Source organism: Catharus ustulatus, chromosome 1, assembly GCF_009819885.2.
Source record: "Catharus ustulatus isolate bCatUst1 chromosome 1, bCatUst1.pri.v2, whole genome shotgun sequence".
Taxonomy (NCBI): Eukaryota; Metazoa; Chordata; class Aves; order Passeriformes; family Turdidae; genus Catharus; species Catharus ustulatus.
The window spans coordinates 102,663,810-102,679,777 of record NC_046221.1 but is presented as its reverse complement, the minus strand read 5'-3'; the positions used below and the strand labels follow the sequence as shown (position 1 = coordinate 102,679,777).

Sequence of the window (15,968 nt, the reverse complement as noted above, 5' to 3'; positions counted from 1 at the left end):
TGCTCACTACACTTTAGAAATCCTGAAATTTTGTCTATTATGAAGTTCAGTCTTAATAAGGAAATATTAAGTCCTGGTTTGAACCTGCTAATAAGCTTTACCTTAAAATTTAAAAAATAGAAAAAAACCTCCCAAACCAATTCACAGTAACTTTGAAAACATCAAAGAGTTTTTTATCTCTATTAATTCTCAAAGGAAATAGAAAACTTTTTTCTTTCTATTCCCTGTTTTTAAAAATCAATACAACTATATACCATTACCCACCTTATTTGCAGAGGTTTGGTTGCTAGTAGCCTGGAAACAAACATTACTCTACTAATAATAATCAGTATGGTATACATATGATATATTCTACTCTAGTTTGACAGATTTACAGGCAATTAAATATACTGATTCAGATCATAAAACAAGCAGAAAAAGATATCAAACTTCTGATATTAAATATTCTGCAAGGAATCTTCAGCACTGATGTGATGTTGATCAATTATAACAGATTTTCACAGATTGGTAGATTAAATTCAAAGAAAAAATTCTCATTCATTAACAGGTCCTATAAATATAAATATTAACATTTATAAAATAGAGAATTGGAAAGCCTAGAGCAATATTTTAATTAATTAATAATGCAGTTGTTATTGTTTCATATTCAGTGTTATTTTCACAAATTCTAACTCAAGTAAAGTGCATTTAAGACTCCAGTAATTTCACGACTATAAGGTGCACCCTTTTGACTAAAATTTTCCCCTGAACCCAGAAGTGCGCCTTATATGATGTACAAAGTTGCAACATTTGCCACCCCGGAAGTGTGAGCCGTGAGGGGAGCCGGCAGTGCCGTGGCAGCCGGGTGGAGGCGGGCCCGGGGGCCCGTGGCACCGCCCCGCCGGGTACAGGCGGGCCCGGGGGCCAATGGCTGCTGGGTTGAGGCGGGGCCTCGGCCAGCAACCACGCAGGGGGAGCTGGGGGCGGAGCCTCGCTGCAAAAAAAAAAAAGTGCGCCTTATAGTCCGGTGCACCTTATATATCTACAAAGTTGCGCATTTTGCCGACTCCCGGGGGGTGCGCCTTATGGTCATGAAATTACTGTACATTTAATTCAAGTCCATACAAGTTTCAGTCTGTAGCTCTGGTATGTTTTTTACATGGCAGTCATGTCAGCTTACACTTCAGCTTTCACTTGTCTTCAAAAAAGCAAGTCATAATAACTTTATCTGTTATTCACTAATTTTATAATTCATGTATATAACTCTCAACTGTGTTCAGCCATTTATTTAGTCAACAGCACCTTAATGCTTTGAATCTCTGCTGGGCCAAAAAGACCTCTCCTTTGTTTTGCAGCTAAGCAACACTGTTAGAATATCTGAAATTTGTGCAAGGAACTATAGCTCCTGTGTAGGAAAGGACACCACATACGTATCTTAGAATTCCAGTCTTACATATGAACCAATAGTTTATAAGGAGTAAAGAAAGGGAAAGCTGTTATTGAAATCAAATTGGCGTCCAACATTTGTAGTCAGTGTTTTTCCTTTAGATTCCCTTCCCTACATGTGTTTCTCTCAATGGTTGCTTGTTTTCTTGAGGGGAAACTGCATGTATTGTCTGGTGAAAGAACCTACAGTTTAAAAAGTGTCATCAATAGAACTAGTAATATACTACTTAAAATGTACAAAAGCACAGCTCAGCAGAAGCTTAGATATATGAATCACTGCAGAAAATGTCAGAAGCTTATAAAAGGAGACAAATATGGTTGATCAAAGCCTGAAGAATTTTACCAATTCCAATGCAAAAAGGCTGTCATCTTCCCAAACATTTTCAGAAATAGCATCACCAATAAGGGACATGTCTTCAACCAGCAATTCCAGAACTTCCATTGTCACTCTCCTACTGCCTACAAACACAAATGAGAGGATAAATTCAAATACAGACAAAATATTATATTTTGATTTTTAGAAGACACCACTGTAAACAAGAGATTATTTCTCATAAAAAATTCTGGTATCTTAACTCTTTTATATGCCCCTACAAAATTAATGCTAACTGTCCTCAATCACTAATGGCTCTGAATCAGAGAGAACAACAACCAGTCAAAGTCACAACAGATTAAAGCAATTGTATACTTAGAAAATATCTGAATTTCCTTAAAACCTATTGTAAAATTATTTAAGACAATAATCATGAACTTTACTACAGCTGGAAATCTGACTCCTAAACTTCTTTTAAGTTCACAATAAAGTAATATATAAATAAGTAAACTTCCCCCATTCAGACAGCTGTGTTACAAATCTTCTGTATATAATACCCATTCCCATTGATCTGCATTTTTAGTATAGGAGTGCCTTTTTTCACAGATTAATTTGTTTGACATCTTTTAAAAGACAAAGAGATGAAGACCCACTTGAGCTACATGCACAGTTCTCCATAACAGTATCCCCTTTGCTTTTAGGCGGGTATTTATTAATTTTCATTTCTTATGAGTGTCTCTTAATAGCAAGGTCTATTAGTGACTTTTATCCTTTGTGCAATTTTGAGCTTGAATATGTGGCCATAAAGAAACTTGGCCTGAGCTTAGAAATCTACAGTCTACATTTACTTCAAATATAAACCTTCTTCTATGTCGCCAGATAATGAGAAAACAGAGGAGCTATAAGGTTTTTTTTACAAAAAATAAGGCAGAATATCTGGAGTCAGACCAAATATTTTCAACCTCACAAAAGCGAGGATGCCAAAACTGTCTGACATCTTAAGGAACCATACGGTGGCAGTTTTCCTTAAATGTTCAATGTAGTGCAACTGTTGGCTTAGCTACTTGTTGATGGTATGTTTCTATTTAAGTCATAGATGGATTTCACACAACACAATTGAATTTTCAATGTATCTCTTAACTAAGATAAAAATTCTGCATCCTTCAAAATCCTCAAAACAAAATCTGCTTTAAAAAGATAAAGCTCTACTTGTTTATTATAAGTAAACATTAATTTCTTTGCGGATTTTTCTATCTGTTGCAAATTTTACACACTGCAGAAGCTTTGTTGATACAGCTGAGGAAAAAATTTTTATCTCTGTATGTGACTAGATATGTAGTGATAATGACCACAGCTTCTGCAATTTGCAGCTTCAGTGTTCTACTCTGGGTGAGAAATGACAGAGAATGGCAGAAGGCCTTTTTGGAAGCTTGGTTTTACCTATCTCACAGAAGTTCTGTTTTCCATTGATTTTAAGCCAACTTAATTTAATAAAATTCTCCATCTTAATGAAAAAACCCAAAAAATCCCAAAACAACCCCCACAAAACCAAAACAAGCCCACACCACTACTGATTTCTGCAATTACTTTACTCACAAGGCAGGTCAGCACAAAGGAACAACAATTCCAATTAACATATCCACAAGGAACAGAATATAAGCTTAACTAAAATACAAATCATATTGCAAAATAAAAGGCAGCAAATTTTACAATAAGCTTATCTTTTTTCCCTTTACCCATTAATTTAAACATCTAGAATAAAATCTACACTATACCATATAAGTTGATAATAATTGTCATAAAAACGCCTGTTGATTTTACTAAAGATAACAACCCAAAATATAACCACATGAGAAACTGTGTGTTACTGTCTCACAATATCACACTGTCTCACAGTGTGCCTTCAGATCACAGGCTTTCAGATCAACAGGAACAGGATAAAAATATAACTTTCCTTACAATCTGTGTCTCATTACAGCACAGTGGAAGAATGAAGAAATATCATCAAGGAGAGTTTAAAAAAACTTAAGGGGAAGATAAACTAATAGTGGTCCACCTCTATTTTAAAACTATTTAAAACTACTTTAATTCTATGATAAGATTGAAAAAAAGAACCTTGAAATGTACAAAAACTTTTAACTCTTCAGATTTGAAGTGACAGGCACCAGAAATGGAAAAGATAGAAAATACATTTTCTGCAGTTTTACATTATAAATAAATGATGCTAGAAGTCATGATTGTGTTTGTGACTAATTAATATTTAAATACCACTATTCTGAAAGGGAAAAACAAAACTTTAATTCATTTTAGTTGGTTTATAGCATAAAAAGAAAAAGGAATTTAATAATTTTCATACACATTTCATAGAATTTTTGTAAGTTGAAGCCTCTAACTTTTAGTATTCTAGTCACAGATAGATGCAAATTTCCAGCTCCCTTATTTGAAACCCTGACCACATTTACCAATACCTGTTTAGAATTACATTATATTTTACAACTAAATACCATTTTAGACAACCTAGGAGCAAAAAAGATTGCCCTCCAACAGGGCTTTGCAATTAGACTATCATTACTTATGTTTCTTAAACCATTTGTTACTGCATTTGTGAGAATAAAAACAAGTCTTTCACCAGAATTTCTATTATTTCTTCAACAGGGGGAAAATTGTGCTTAAACATATCCCTTTGAGAACACCTTTGGTTAAGAGTGGTCATTTTTTCATCTTCCTGAAAGACATTTTATCCTGTCACACCATTTTTCCACCATACACTCACTTCCTGCCACTGTCAGTAAAAAAGCACTTAAAACATCTGCAGCATTTCTGGAAATCAATCAGAAGATTCAAGTTTTGCGACATGAACAAAGTCCTGAGAAAAGATTTGTTGCAACTAGCCACAGTACATCACTAATCATCTTTGCCTTATTTACTTGAGGTACTCACCTCAGTAACCAACTTCTCAAGAGTCTCTTGTATTAAGAATGGGAAAGATATCTAAGTTAAATACTTATCTCCAAACTTTCTCACCTGTTCTTAGAAGAGGTATTGCATTTTCCAAGATGGAAACACAGAACTGAGGAAGGCTAAGCTGCTTCATCTGCAATTCCAAAGTGTCCTCATTTTCAATATCTGGTAGGTCAACATGTCCTACTTCAAATGGGGAATGCAGAGAGACTCTGGAATTTGCATTTGCTTGAGTACTGTTTCCACTTAAAAAGCAAACAAAAAAATTAAAAAAAGAAACAGTTAATTCTTGCAAAGAGAAAACACATATATACAGATGTTAAAAACAACATCAGGTATTTTCATTACTCCTGCCTTAATCAATCCTTCCTCCCATCCCAATTTTCTCTGTCTACCAGTGTTGCAGGAAGAGGGAGACTTTGGTTGTTTTTTTTAAATGTCACAACAGGTAGCATCACAAGTGAATGCCTAATGCTTTGGCAATCATCTTCAAAATCACTTAGCACTGTGTACTGGAAGAAATACGTCTGCAATGAATATAATATTGCTGGAGAAATATCAGTTGATTTTAATTCTTTTTATGAACAATGAGAATTAAGAAGCATGATCTATGTTTACTCCTTAGGACTACCTGGTCGACTGTAAAACAGGAAGTATTTCCTTGTCCAAGAAAGCCTTAAGTGTAATCAAGTATATATTAAAATGTATACAGAGTGCTATTAAATTATAGACATATTTTTAATTATTAAATATTTTATCTATGATAATGAATAGATCATTAAATATAGTATATATGGTGCATATATTATAAACAATATATAGTTTATAACTGTATTTGTTTTCAACTGTTTTAAACAATAATCTATTTTCACTGTCAGCATTATAATTAATAAAAATCAGAACATATTTTTTAAGTTTTCTTATCCCAAACGATGTTTAGCAATCTTGATTTGCTTTAAAAACCTGTATGACTTATAACCGGGTTTGGTTGGTTCTCTTTTTTATTATTAAACAAGCTGAAGAAACTGAACTGCGGCATGACTGTATTACATTCTACTGTCTAATTAAACATAAAAGATGTCTATAAAAAGTTAAATGCCGACTGTTTAAGAAGTCAACAAGAAATTACAAGCAAAATAGAAGAGATCACCAATACGGGTTTGGCTGCACTTACCAGAGGAAAAGGAAGGAGAGGTATCAACCATAAAAACAATTCAGAAGAGGAAAGGTTAAGTTTCCAGGCACAGTTTGAAACAGACAAACAGATAGATTGAAGAGTCTCAAGATTAAAGAAGAAGGAAAAGAAGAGTTACACATAAAATAGCAATAAACAAATTTACATTACAATTACGTAGAAAAAGACAAGATTCATTAAAACAGCTCTTCCTTATCAAAATCAGTAATGTCAGAGCAACACTACTATCATTTCCCTCTATCACACCTTCTATTCAACATCATGTTGTTTTTTATGCTACCACTGGCTAAATTATATTTTTGTAAGAATTTAGATTCGTGGGCAGTGAGCAGGTCAACTGCAGCACACAGCATGCAAAGGGATAAAGGTGTGCAGTCATGAACAGCTCATAAAATAACCCTATTAGCACTCCCTGGTTTCTAGAAGTCTCATCACTGCCTGAATTATTATATATGACACTTATTCTTATGTAGATTTCATTTCTAGACTGACAGCCAGGCCATCACTCTCTCTTGCACAATATATACCAGCTGCTATAAAACTGTTAACCGTTCAGCTTTGGAATATGGCCAGGGCCTGGAAAGCATAAAGTCTGGAATTCATTGACAGTGCCATATTAGTTACATGTTAAAAATTAATATATTAGACTTAAATAAAAATAACTTTTTAATGTGACTGCCAAGCTGCATTTAAAATTTAGCTATTCTCATTACAGACTATTTGAATACCTAGGAGGTACTCAATCACTAAGCCCATACATCACAGAGACTCAAAAGAACTACCAACAAGCACACAGTAGAGATTTACAAGGACTTTTGAAATCCCACATACTAGAAGACATTGGCACTTGAACAGCAGCTTTAAGTCCTTAAGCTGTGTCAAGACGAGTAACAAAACCACAAACAAAAACTTCTACATTTTGAGAGTATACAGACAATTCATAATTTCATATAAGAGTCAAATATTTACATATTATAGAACTGAAATTTGTTGTCACGTTTAACAACAAATTTTAAAGACTTCAATAGAAATCTTTATGCAGTACAGCATTTTTGACAATATTGTTACCTATGGGATGGTCATTCCACTTAAAAGAACTTATGAGGTCATCTGCTGAAAAAAAGAAAAATCCCTGACTTTCCAGCAATAGATTGAATAAATGCTTTTCTGTGTCTTACAAATACATGCACAAGCAATAACAAATGACAGGAAGAGACTTTGTTTAAAATGGTGGTTGGGTACAAAATGTGGTAATGATTTTATGTATTGTGACCACCACTCTTTAAGAATGGTTTAATTCATAAACATGGTTTGAATCTTCACAAGTTACCAATACCATTGCATCAATCCACACACTGACAAGGAGCTGATAAAATAATCCTGCATTCAAATATTTGTAACTGAAGTGTAAGTCATTTGCTGTTTCATTCACCTAGAAGATACTGCATCCCAATCTTGACCATCTCCTCTAGGACGCTGAACTGTCCGTCCAACTACAGAGGGTCGAGGACTACTACTTCCAGGTGAAGGATTCTGAGAACGAGGAGCACCTCTTGCTTCTTGACAGTAAGATATAGATGAATTCTGGGAAGCTGTGCCTTTAGCAACACAAAGAATATGTGTATTCCTCAGAAGTATTCATTATTCTTAAGGATACTACATAGTAAGTATTAAAAGTAACTAAGGAAAGTATATGGAAAAAAATACCACATAAATACTGATGACCCAGTGCAACTGATCACTGGCAAGTAGCAGAGTTTGGAAACCAAATTGCAAGGCAAAAACCACTGAAGATTCCAGCTGAATCACAAATTTTGAGTTTTAAAAATAGAAACCTAGTGTCTGGGTAAGAATATTGGACTTGTTGATGTAGTAACTGAATTAGCAGCCAGTACCATTTATTAAGACACCAAATATAGTGGTAATCTTTTGAAGAGAACCAGACTACCAATTTACAGAAACAAGGTTTTGATTCAATTCAGATGACAAAATGGAAACAAGACCATTATAAGTAATCTACACCATTAAAGCCACAACATTTAATCATTGAGAACATCGTGAAACAGCCCTCATGACTGCAAAATTCAAAACAATGATTAAACTATTTTTCCCCATCAGCATTAAAAAAAAAAAAGTTCACATAGCTCCTGAAAATTGTATTAAGTACTAATAGCTTGAAAGCTTTTCTGAAACTTTGCCCACTTGTATTTTATAGATTTAATTCAGTTTTAGTTAAAAATCCCTCCCCTGCTGACACACAAACAATTGGATACTGGGAGAAGTTGATGAATAGGGAATCACAGGAAAGTAAAACTGAATAAGTACTTTAAAACAAAGCAAGTACTCAAAGTTTTTTAATTAACATTAATAGTATTGAACACCATCCCTTTAGCAAAGCAATTTCATGAGACTAAATTTGCTGTAAGGTTCTGGTTTTGTTTTTTTTCCTGTCATTTTAGACCTTCTTACCTGCAGTAAAAACAACAGTATATGAAACACTTAAAAATACCTACCTTGCTCTGAGGAAGAAAAACTTGGATCTCTATGGAAGTTAAGCCTACTTCTCAAGAAGATGCAGAGCTGTTGCAAGCATGACACAGCCTGCAAAGCCAACTGGTGTTTTCCATCTCCACCAAAAGCCAGATTCAGAAGAGACAAAAGGCTCTGCAAAGACAAAACCACCAACACCAAGATCTGAACATTAATCACCTTCATGAACAACCACACCAGCAAGTCTTACACTAAATATAGAACAAAAGTGTTTCCAAGTGTTTTATGAAATCACGGTGAAGAATAAATAGGCTCAACTACTGTTTTATTACTTAATGCAAAACTATCAGTCCTAAAGAAGAAGCCAAGTTTCACACTGTATTTCCAATAAAGTCACTGCTTTCGTTACGGGAGCCTATTAGAGGGTGTGCAGACAGCAGCCACACAAGTTTCTCTCATCCAGAAGAAATAAATATTACTTCAGAAAACACTTCATTACTGATCAGCAATATACATTGTTACAAGCAAAAAACTTTAAAACTACAATATATAGCCAATATCCCCTTTCCCATGCACATGGAGTTAGCATAAAGGTACTTATGTTCAATTATTTTGTTTAAAAACAAATTGAATCCTTTGCATCGATTCATCCTTGGCAAAACGTATACCAAAAAAAACTTTAAACTTAATGCGAATTCTTGCCTGTACAATCTTTGGCCTTTGAAGGAAGATCTCTGCAGGAAAATCTTGCATAATCACATCCTGAAGAAGCTCACATGTACTCCAAATTAAACTTTGATTGTTACTTCTCAAAGAGCTACAAGTTCATATTTAAATATGTATTAAAATGAAAAGAAAACAAACCAGTAATTATTAGCCTGAACAAGTCTTTACAACAAAGTTATAATCACAGCACTGAAGAATCTAAAGAAAAAAAAAAATCTCTGTAATTCTGTTGTCATATCATTTTCTCAGTTGAATTATTCCTTAGCTATATGAATCCTATACACAATAAAGAACAAACTCAATTCCCACAAGTAAAATTTGGTTCCAAAAAGAGAATTAACTTTATTGATTCTGAGTCTGAAATTAAAATAAGAACTACTGGAAATTCCCTGTGAAGCTAGTGATTATCTCAGTGGTATACAGCAAGTAATATAACTCATACCAGCAAGAAAGTTTCTTTCATTACTAAGGTTCATGTATAACTTAAATGCACTTGCATTACGTAAGTGGGAAATTCCATAAAGGGAGAAATGTGTTAGCTATTCTCTAAGATGAATATTAGTAAATTAAAAGAATCCTTAGGATAGCCTGTTTCACTTTTCCCAATTGATTCAGAAAACACTGTTTCTGAAACCACTGTAAAAAAATCAAATATGTCCAGTGTTACAAATTTGTGTTCCTTTTCTATACTCCAGCATAAAGGAAATAAAATACTAAACAGGTTCTCCAGCTTCAGAGATTTTCAAAAGGAAAAAACAAACACAAAAAAAACTATGCTAGAAATCTATCAGAGCTCTGTGACAACTCATAAGGAATCCCAACTACAGAACTCTCCCTTGGGGCACTTCAAACACTTTTTCTAAATTAAAGGAAAAAAAAAGTCAGGATAAGGTCCTGCACCTAAACTCACTGGCCTAAACTTTATTAAACTACTACTGAAAGTAGGGGTTTTCCTACCAACTGGTCCTGGGGGTAAAGTAAATAATTATTTTATTCCAGCTGGTTCCATTATTAGCTGAAAGAAATCTTTGATCCAGTTAAGAAATTTAAAACACAGACTGAAGTGCCATGAACAAAAGACCCAAAGACACTGATTTAAACACAAAAAATGGAAAGTGACACTGCTCAGCTTCAGCACAGTTTTTCCGACCATTTATCAAAAATTCGCTCATTGGGTTATTTACAGGAACAACCTCATGATGCAGAAGGACAGAAATTTCCAGTCACTATTCCTGAAAAATAAAAACTACAAGGAAATTGTAATGCTTCTATTACTGCACCTTTCATTTGATGAAAGAACATGTCTATCTGTTGAAGTCAGAGTTAGCCAAGGAAATGTGGAAAATTTCAAGCATTTCACTGCAAAAAAAATGCAGATCTCTTGAAACATATGTTATAGAAACACTATATTGTATACATTCAAGGCAAAGTAAAAAACTTATAAACAATATACTATCTTATACAGAAATATCTTTCAGTAAATATAGGCTTGCACAAACTCAAATGCTTTTAATGACAGATTTCAGCAGTACTAAAACATCACTAAGGTCATACCAAATCCAAATGAAACATGTTTATTGAAGGAAGTTTTAGCAAATAACAAACACAGCATTCATGGAAGAGTACTCAATCTGCCACATCATGTTTTCATTTTAATTTTTATCTGCTACTAAAGAATATTTTATCCATTAGCATGATCTCTAAAATGGAAAGTTCATCTCATGGTTTTAATATTAAAGCAGTTATTCTTCTTACAAAATTATGACACATAGTAATTTTGCAATGAAACAAACTTTTAAGCTATTTTTAACTTAAAAGTTTGTAATAATTATTGTGAAATTCCTAAGATAGCTGATATGCAACTAAAAACTCAAGTGGTGATTTACCTACAGTAACTGCAAAGTCATATTTTAAAATTTAGATCTCAGCACTACCGTGTATTTTAAATAAGACTCTCTCCTGTGAATGGCTATTAGTATACTGGTACAGGTAAAGACCTGCCAAAATATTATTGATCTGTGCCTGTCTGTGAAACACTTAGTATCATTAGACAAAAAAAACCACAAAGTATAACACTGGTTTTCATTTAAATAAAAAGCAAAGATCCCCCTACCACCTAAATCAGTTTTTTAAAAAGTAGAAAGGTATTTCAGACTAAGTTTCGTTGAACTAAAAGGTACTTAATCCTTTAAGCCACTTCTGATTATGAAACACAAATCATCTAGAAAACACTGGCAATTTAAATAATTTTTTAAATTGCAGCACCTTCTAATGTACTTTAGATATTCCAAAGAGCTACACTATTTACTAGAAAAGGGAAATAGCTATTAAGATGAATGTCATTTTTATAAGCATTATAATTGTAGCTTCTGTGGTGTTAGATTTCACAGAATAACAAAAGGAAAAAGAAGAGCCAATTTTGCTATCCACATTTGTAATGGAATTCCATCTAAATTACAACTCAAAGCTCTTTCTGTAATTAACATATTCTTTTATAACTACCCATACCAACTGTTCTTTTGGGAGATATTTCTAACTGCGGCAGATGACTTCTACTTTGACAAAAATATCCAGTGAATAATTCCTCTTGAGGCAGAACTAAAATAAAAAAAAAGGGGTAAGTTTAAAAAATGCATGCAGACAGAAAAGAAAAACTTAATTTATTTTCATGCTCTTCCTTAACTATCTCTCTCTTGCCCTCAAGTTTTAAATCAGTTTCCTTAATAGGTTAAAATAGTCTCAGACGATCAGAAAAATGAGTAAAAAGAGTGTGTCAATGTTTACTTTTTATAATTATATTCTGCAACTGTAAAGGGCACTTTTTTCTCAATATTTTTACACTAACTTGCGTATCATACAAACAAAAACTAAAACAATTACAGAAAATGTATTGCCTGTTGGAGGACTAGCAGTCAAACAAATGGTCTTCCTTTAATCTACTTTTGTAGCAATAAAATTAACTTTTAAAAATAATTACTTAAAACGCTTTTCTACCAAACTGCTCTCTTCTTAGTTCACCTGAAATGTCACCTTCTTGTATGTACATATATTACATGTCATTCATATGCATACTGCATTAAAATATACACAAAAAATGTTAACACTAAAAGCAATCTCTCCAGAAATAATATTTGGTTCAAAGGATCAAAGTCGATAATGCTGGGTTATTAGTATACAATTTTTTCCAGTAACTGAAGTTGAAAGAGAAAGAAAAATACAACACTCCTGTCAGGAAGTACTGGGATTATTCCATCCACACATGCATACAATTTACAGTATAAATAACTTCAACTGAGTAGCTTCAGAAAGATATAATTAAAGAATGCACACATAGAAGACTATTTTCCTCCACAGAAGAGAAACATTAAGTAAAAATCTGCTCCTATGTGGGCATAGGAAGGAAAGAAAGATTAAAAATTAATCACCACGCACATAGCTCTAGTCAACTAAATATCCAAGCATTAGAGAGGTGGCAGAAACCACCAAAAAATTACTTTTATCTCTGTGAGTGCACACTATGAGTGACAGTGGTCATTACTGCGACATGCACTGTGTAACAGCAGCGTCTTTCCCACAACAAGCAGAAGGTAACGTGATATGCAATTTTCTTCCAAACTTGGTTCTAAAATTTTTAAGGCAGGAGAACCAAATGGGTTAGATTGTATCTTGGAGGAAATGCAATTCATTGTAACAGACAGATAATGAGCTAGGTAACAGATGCAAGCAATACCACTTCACACATAATGTGACATTTTAAAGGAAGTTTATGCATTCTTCTATGACAAATGCTTATCCAATACTAAGTAGATAGTGCATACAACTACTGTAGCTTCAAAAACCATTCTATTAGGATCAACTGCTGCTTTTTTTTCTTTTTCTCTCATAGGATTTGAATTGCTTTCCAAGCTAAAGTCTACTATGCAAAGAACAGCAGCAAAGCATACTGGCTAAATTACAGATTTGTTTGAAGTTGCTACATACTTGCTGCCATAAAACTGTTCTTGGAAGTTGTGTCATGTTCTTTGTGCGTTATAGAAAACAGATATCATACACTGAGGAAATGGAAAGGGAATTCCATTACAGGAGTGCCACCAGGTGATTTAGCTAAAGTCACACTGTGTCTGTCAGAATCTGATTAGCACACACTTCACTGACCACTCAGGAATAATTCAGCTACTATACCTGAAAACATCAGCTTCTCACAGCCCTTTCATTTGCTTTATTTTAATATAAAATAAATTACAGTTCAAACTATGCAGTTTACCTGGTTGATCTACTGAAGGCTGAGACTGAGCTTGATAATATACTGAAGAACTAGAAGGGAGTTCAGAAGGAAGAAAGAACAGTCCATCCACTATCCCATCAATTATGGCCTGCAAGTTTGGATCCACATCGGAGCGAAGCTGAGAGAAGAATTCCACTGCACCAATTTCAATCATTTTCTGGGCAGCAGGTGGATGCTAAATTAAGACAAATAACTGATAAAGCTAGTTTGAAGAGTCTTAAGGTCACTGGATGGGGGCAGGGAATAGAGAGCAGCAAAGGGAAGAAAAATAGAAATTCTTAAGTTATATTTTGCCATTATTCATTTACACCATTGTGCTGAGATAGAGTTCATTTTCTTCCCAGTGGCTGGCTCGGGGATGTTTTGTATTTGTGCTGAACACAGGGTTGATAATAAAGAGATATTTTTGTTACTGCTAAGCAGGGCTTACACAGAACCAAAGGCTTTTCTGCTTTCCTGGCAAGGGATCTGGGAGTACATGGGAGGTTGGGAGAAGACACAGCCAGGACAGGTGACCCCAACTGACCAGAGGGATATCCATATCACAGAATCACAAAAAGGCCTGGGTTGGAAAGGACCTTAAAGATCATCTAGTTCCAACAGCATGCTCAGTCTGTTAAGGGGGTGAAATGAAGACGAAGGGGGAAACATTTGGAGTGATGGCATTTGTCTTCTCAAGTCACCATAATGTGTGAGAATGCCGTGCTCTCTTGGAAATGGCTAAACACCTGCCTGCCCATGGGAAGTGGTGAATTAATCCCTTGTTTTGCTTTGTTTGTGTAGGCAGCTTTTGATTTTCCTACGAAACTGCCTTTGTCTCAACCCATGAGTCTTCTCCCTTTTACCAATCCCACTCTCTCCCCAGTCCCACTGGTGGGGTGTGAGCAAGCAGCTGCATGGGGCTTGGTTGCCAGTTGGGGTTAAACCATGACATCCATCCTTCAGTACCAAGGATGGGTTGTTTTTTAACTCTATATAGTTGCAGTTTAGTGATTGAAACATAAGAATGTAAAAATCCGAGCTATCTGAAGTTTCTGAAACATTTCCTCAAATTAGTTGCACCAATGTTCAAATCTTTACTTTCTAGGAACAATGCAAATGCTTAGCTGCAAATCATTCTCCAAGTTAAAAATTAAGCACTAAATGCAAAACTGAAGAAGCAGAGAAGCTATTGCAGAAACACAGGAAAAACTATTTTTCTCAGCTATCTCTCTGACCTATCTGAAGTCGCTGAAATTGTTTGAACTTTGGTCTACACGGCAGCTTTATTATTCCTGTCTTTGTAAAACACTCTAAAAATCTCATTACATGGAGCTACAAAGTAATATCCAGCTTTATTTAGCTACAGCATCCTAAAAACACGTCGTTTAAAAAGAAATTAATGTTAGTATGTCATACCTTGATCAAACTGTTTACAAAATTTAATACTTCCTCTTTTATTGGTACAACTGGGAAATTGAACCACTCCAAGAGGTTACGAAAAAGCGCTTTTTCGTGGACCAGATCTGCATAGGAAATCAAGTTGTGGTCTAGTTTAAACAGAATAGTCTTCAAAGATCGCTCTCTTATCTCTGTCAGTTCATGACCTGCCCAAAAAAAAAAAAAAAGGCATTAAGAAACCCATAAAATTGTTTGACAGAACTTTTTTCTTATTTGGAGAAACAGAACACTGCCAGAGATGCAGTGAAAAAAAAAGCCGGCTTATAAGCTGCCAGTATTATGCCTACCAGGAAGACAAGTATGATCACACTCACCAGCAACAACCTAATCAAGTGTGTCTGCATGATTACAAAGCGGTGAGACGCTATAAGATATACTGATATAATCCGGTGCCAAATGCACTCTATTCACGTAACCTGGTGCCGAAACCTCTACCAGAGTATGCTGTAGGTACGGAAAGCTGCCTCGCACTCACCGACCGGACAAAAAACTACCCAAGCCCACCGAAACGAAAGGCACCGTGTCTGAAGGGGAAGCATTTGGCATTTCCTTACGGAAGCATGTCCCCCTGGGGGGAGCGCTGCCGCCGCCCCCTCCACGCCTGCCGCGGGGAACGGAGTGGAAGGGCAGCAGGAAAAAGAGCAGCGAGTGGCGGCGGAGGCCGGGCAGGGGCGGCCGTGCTCCCGCAGAGCAGCTCCGGGCCGCACGCTGCCCCTGCCCGCAGCGGCGGGGCCGGGACGAAGAGGAGCCATTACCGAGCTTCCTGACGAGCGCCGACAGCTCCATCGCGCCGCTCCGCCCGCCCGCATTCAACCGCCGCGCGGGCCCGCCGCCCGCCCGGCTGGAGGCTCCCGCGGAGCACCTCGGGAAGTGTAGTCCGCCCGCTTCCGCCCCCGGCCCGCCGCCCGGCGCTGTGCGCGAAGCACGCCGGGATCACTCATCGCCCCGCGGCGCGCCCGGGGGAGCACAGAGAACTACAGTTCCCATGAGAACCCGCACCTCCCACTCCACCCCGCCGCCGGCGCCGAGCCCGAGGGCCGGGATGGCGGCGCGGGTTGCCGGAGGCGCTTAAAGCTCCGAGTGTCTGCACCTGCCTGTGGGGAGGATGGGCAGGTGCGGGCTCCCTCTCCCTC

The 15,968-nt window shown here is 36.1% G+C and overlaps 1 protein-coding gene across 1 annotated transcript in view; it reads right to left on the bottom strand.

The window, feature by feature from the left end:
• Positions 1-15,671, bottom strand: part of RTTN (rotatin) — an 83,857-nt gene extending 68,186 nt beyond the window's left edge. The window contains exons 1-10 of the mRNA XM_033067139.1: positions 15,591-15,671; positions 14,794-14,981; positions 13,375-13,570; positions 11,619-11,708; positions 10,391-10,469; positions 9,087-9,201; positions 8,408-8,558; positions 7,327-7,492; positions 4,763-4,944; positions 1,769-1,884 (exon numbers count right to left, since the gene is read on the bottom strand). Coding sequence (XP_032923030.1) covers positions 1,769-1,884; positions 4,763-4,944; positions 7,327-7,492; positions 8,408-8,558; positions 9,087-9,201; positions 10,391-10,469; positions 11,619-11,708; positions 13,375-13,570; positions 14,794-14,981; positions 15,591-15,621 — 1,314 coding nt within the window. The 5' untranslated portion in view covers positions 15,622-15,671. The remainder of the gene's footprint in view (positions 1-1,768; positions 1,885-4,762; positions 4,945-7,326; positions 7,493-8,407; positions 8,559-9,086; positions 9,202-10,390; positions 10,470-11,618; positions 11,709-13,374; positions 13,571-14,793; positions 14,982-15,590) is intronic.
• Between the last annotated feature and the right edge of the window lie 297 nt (positions 15,672-15,968).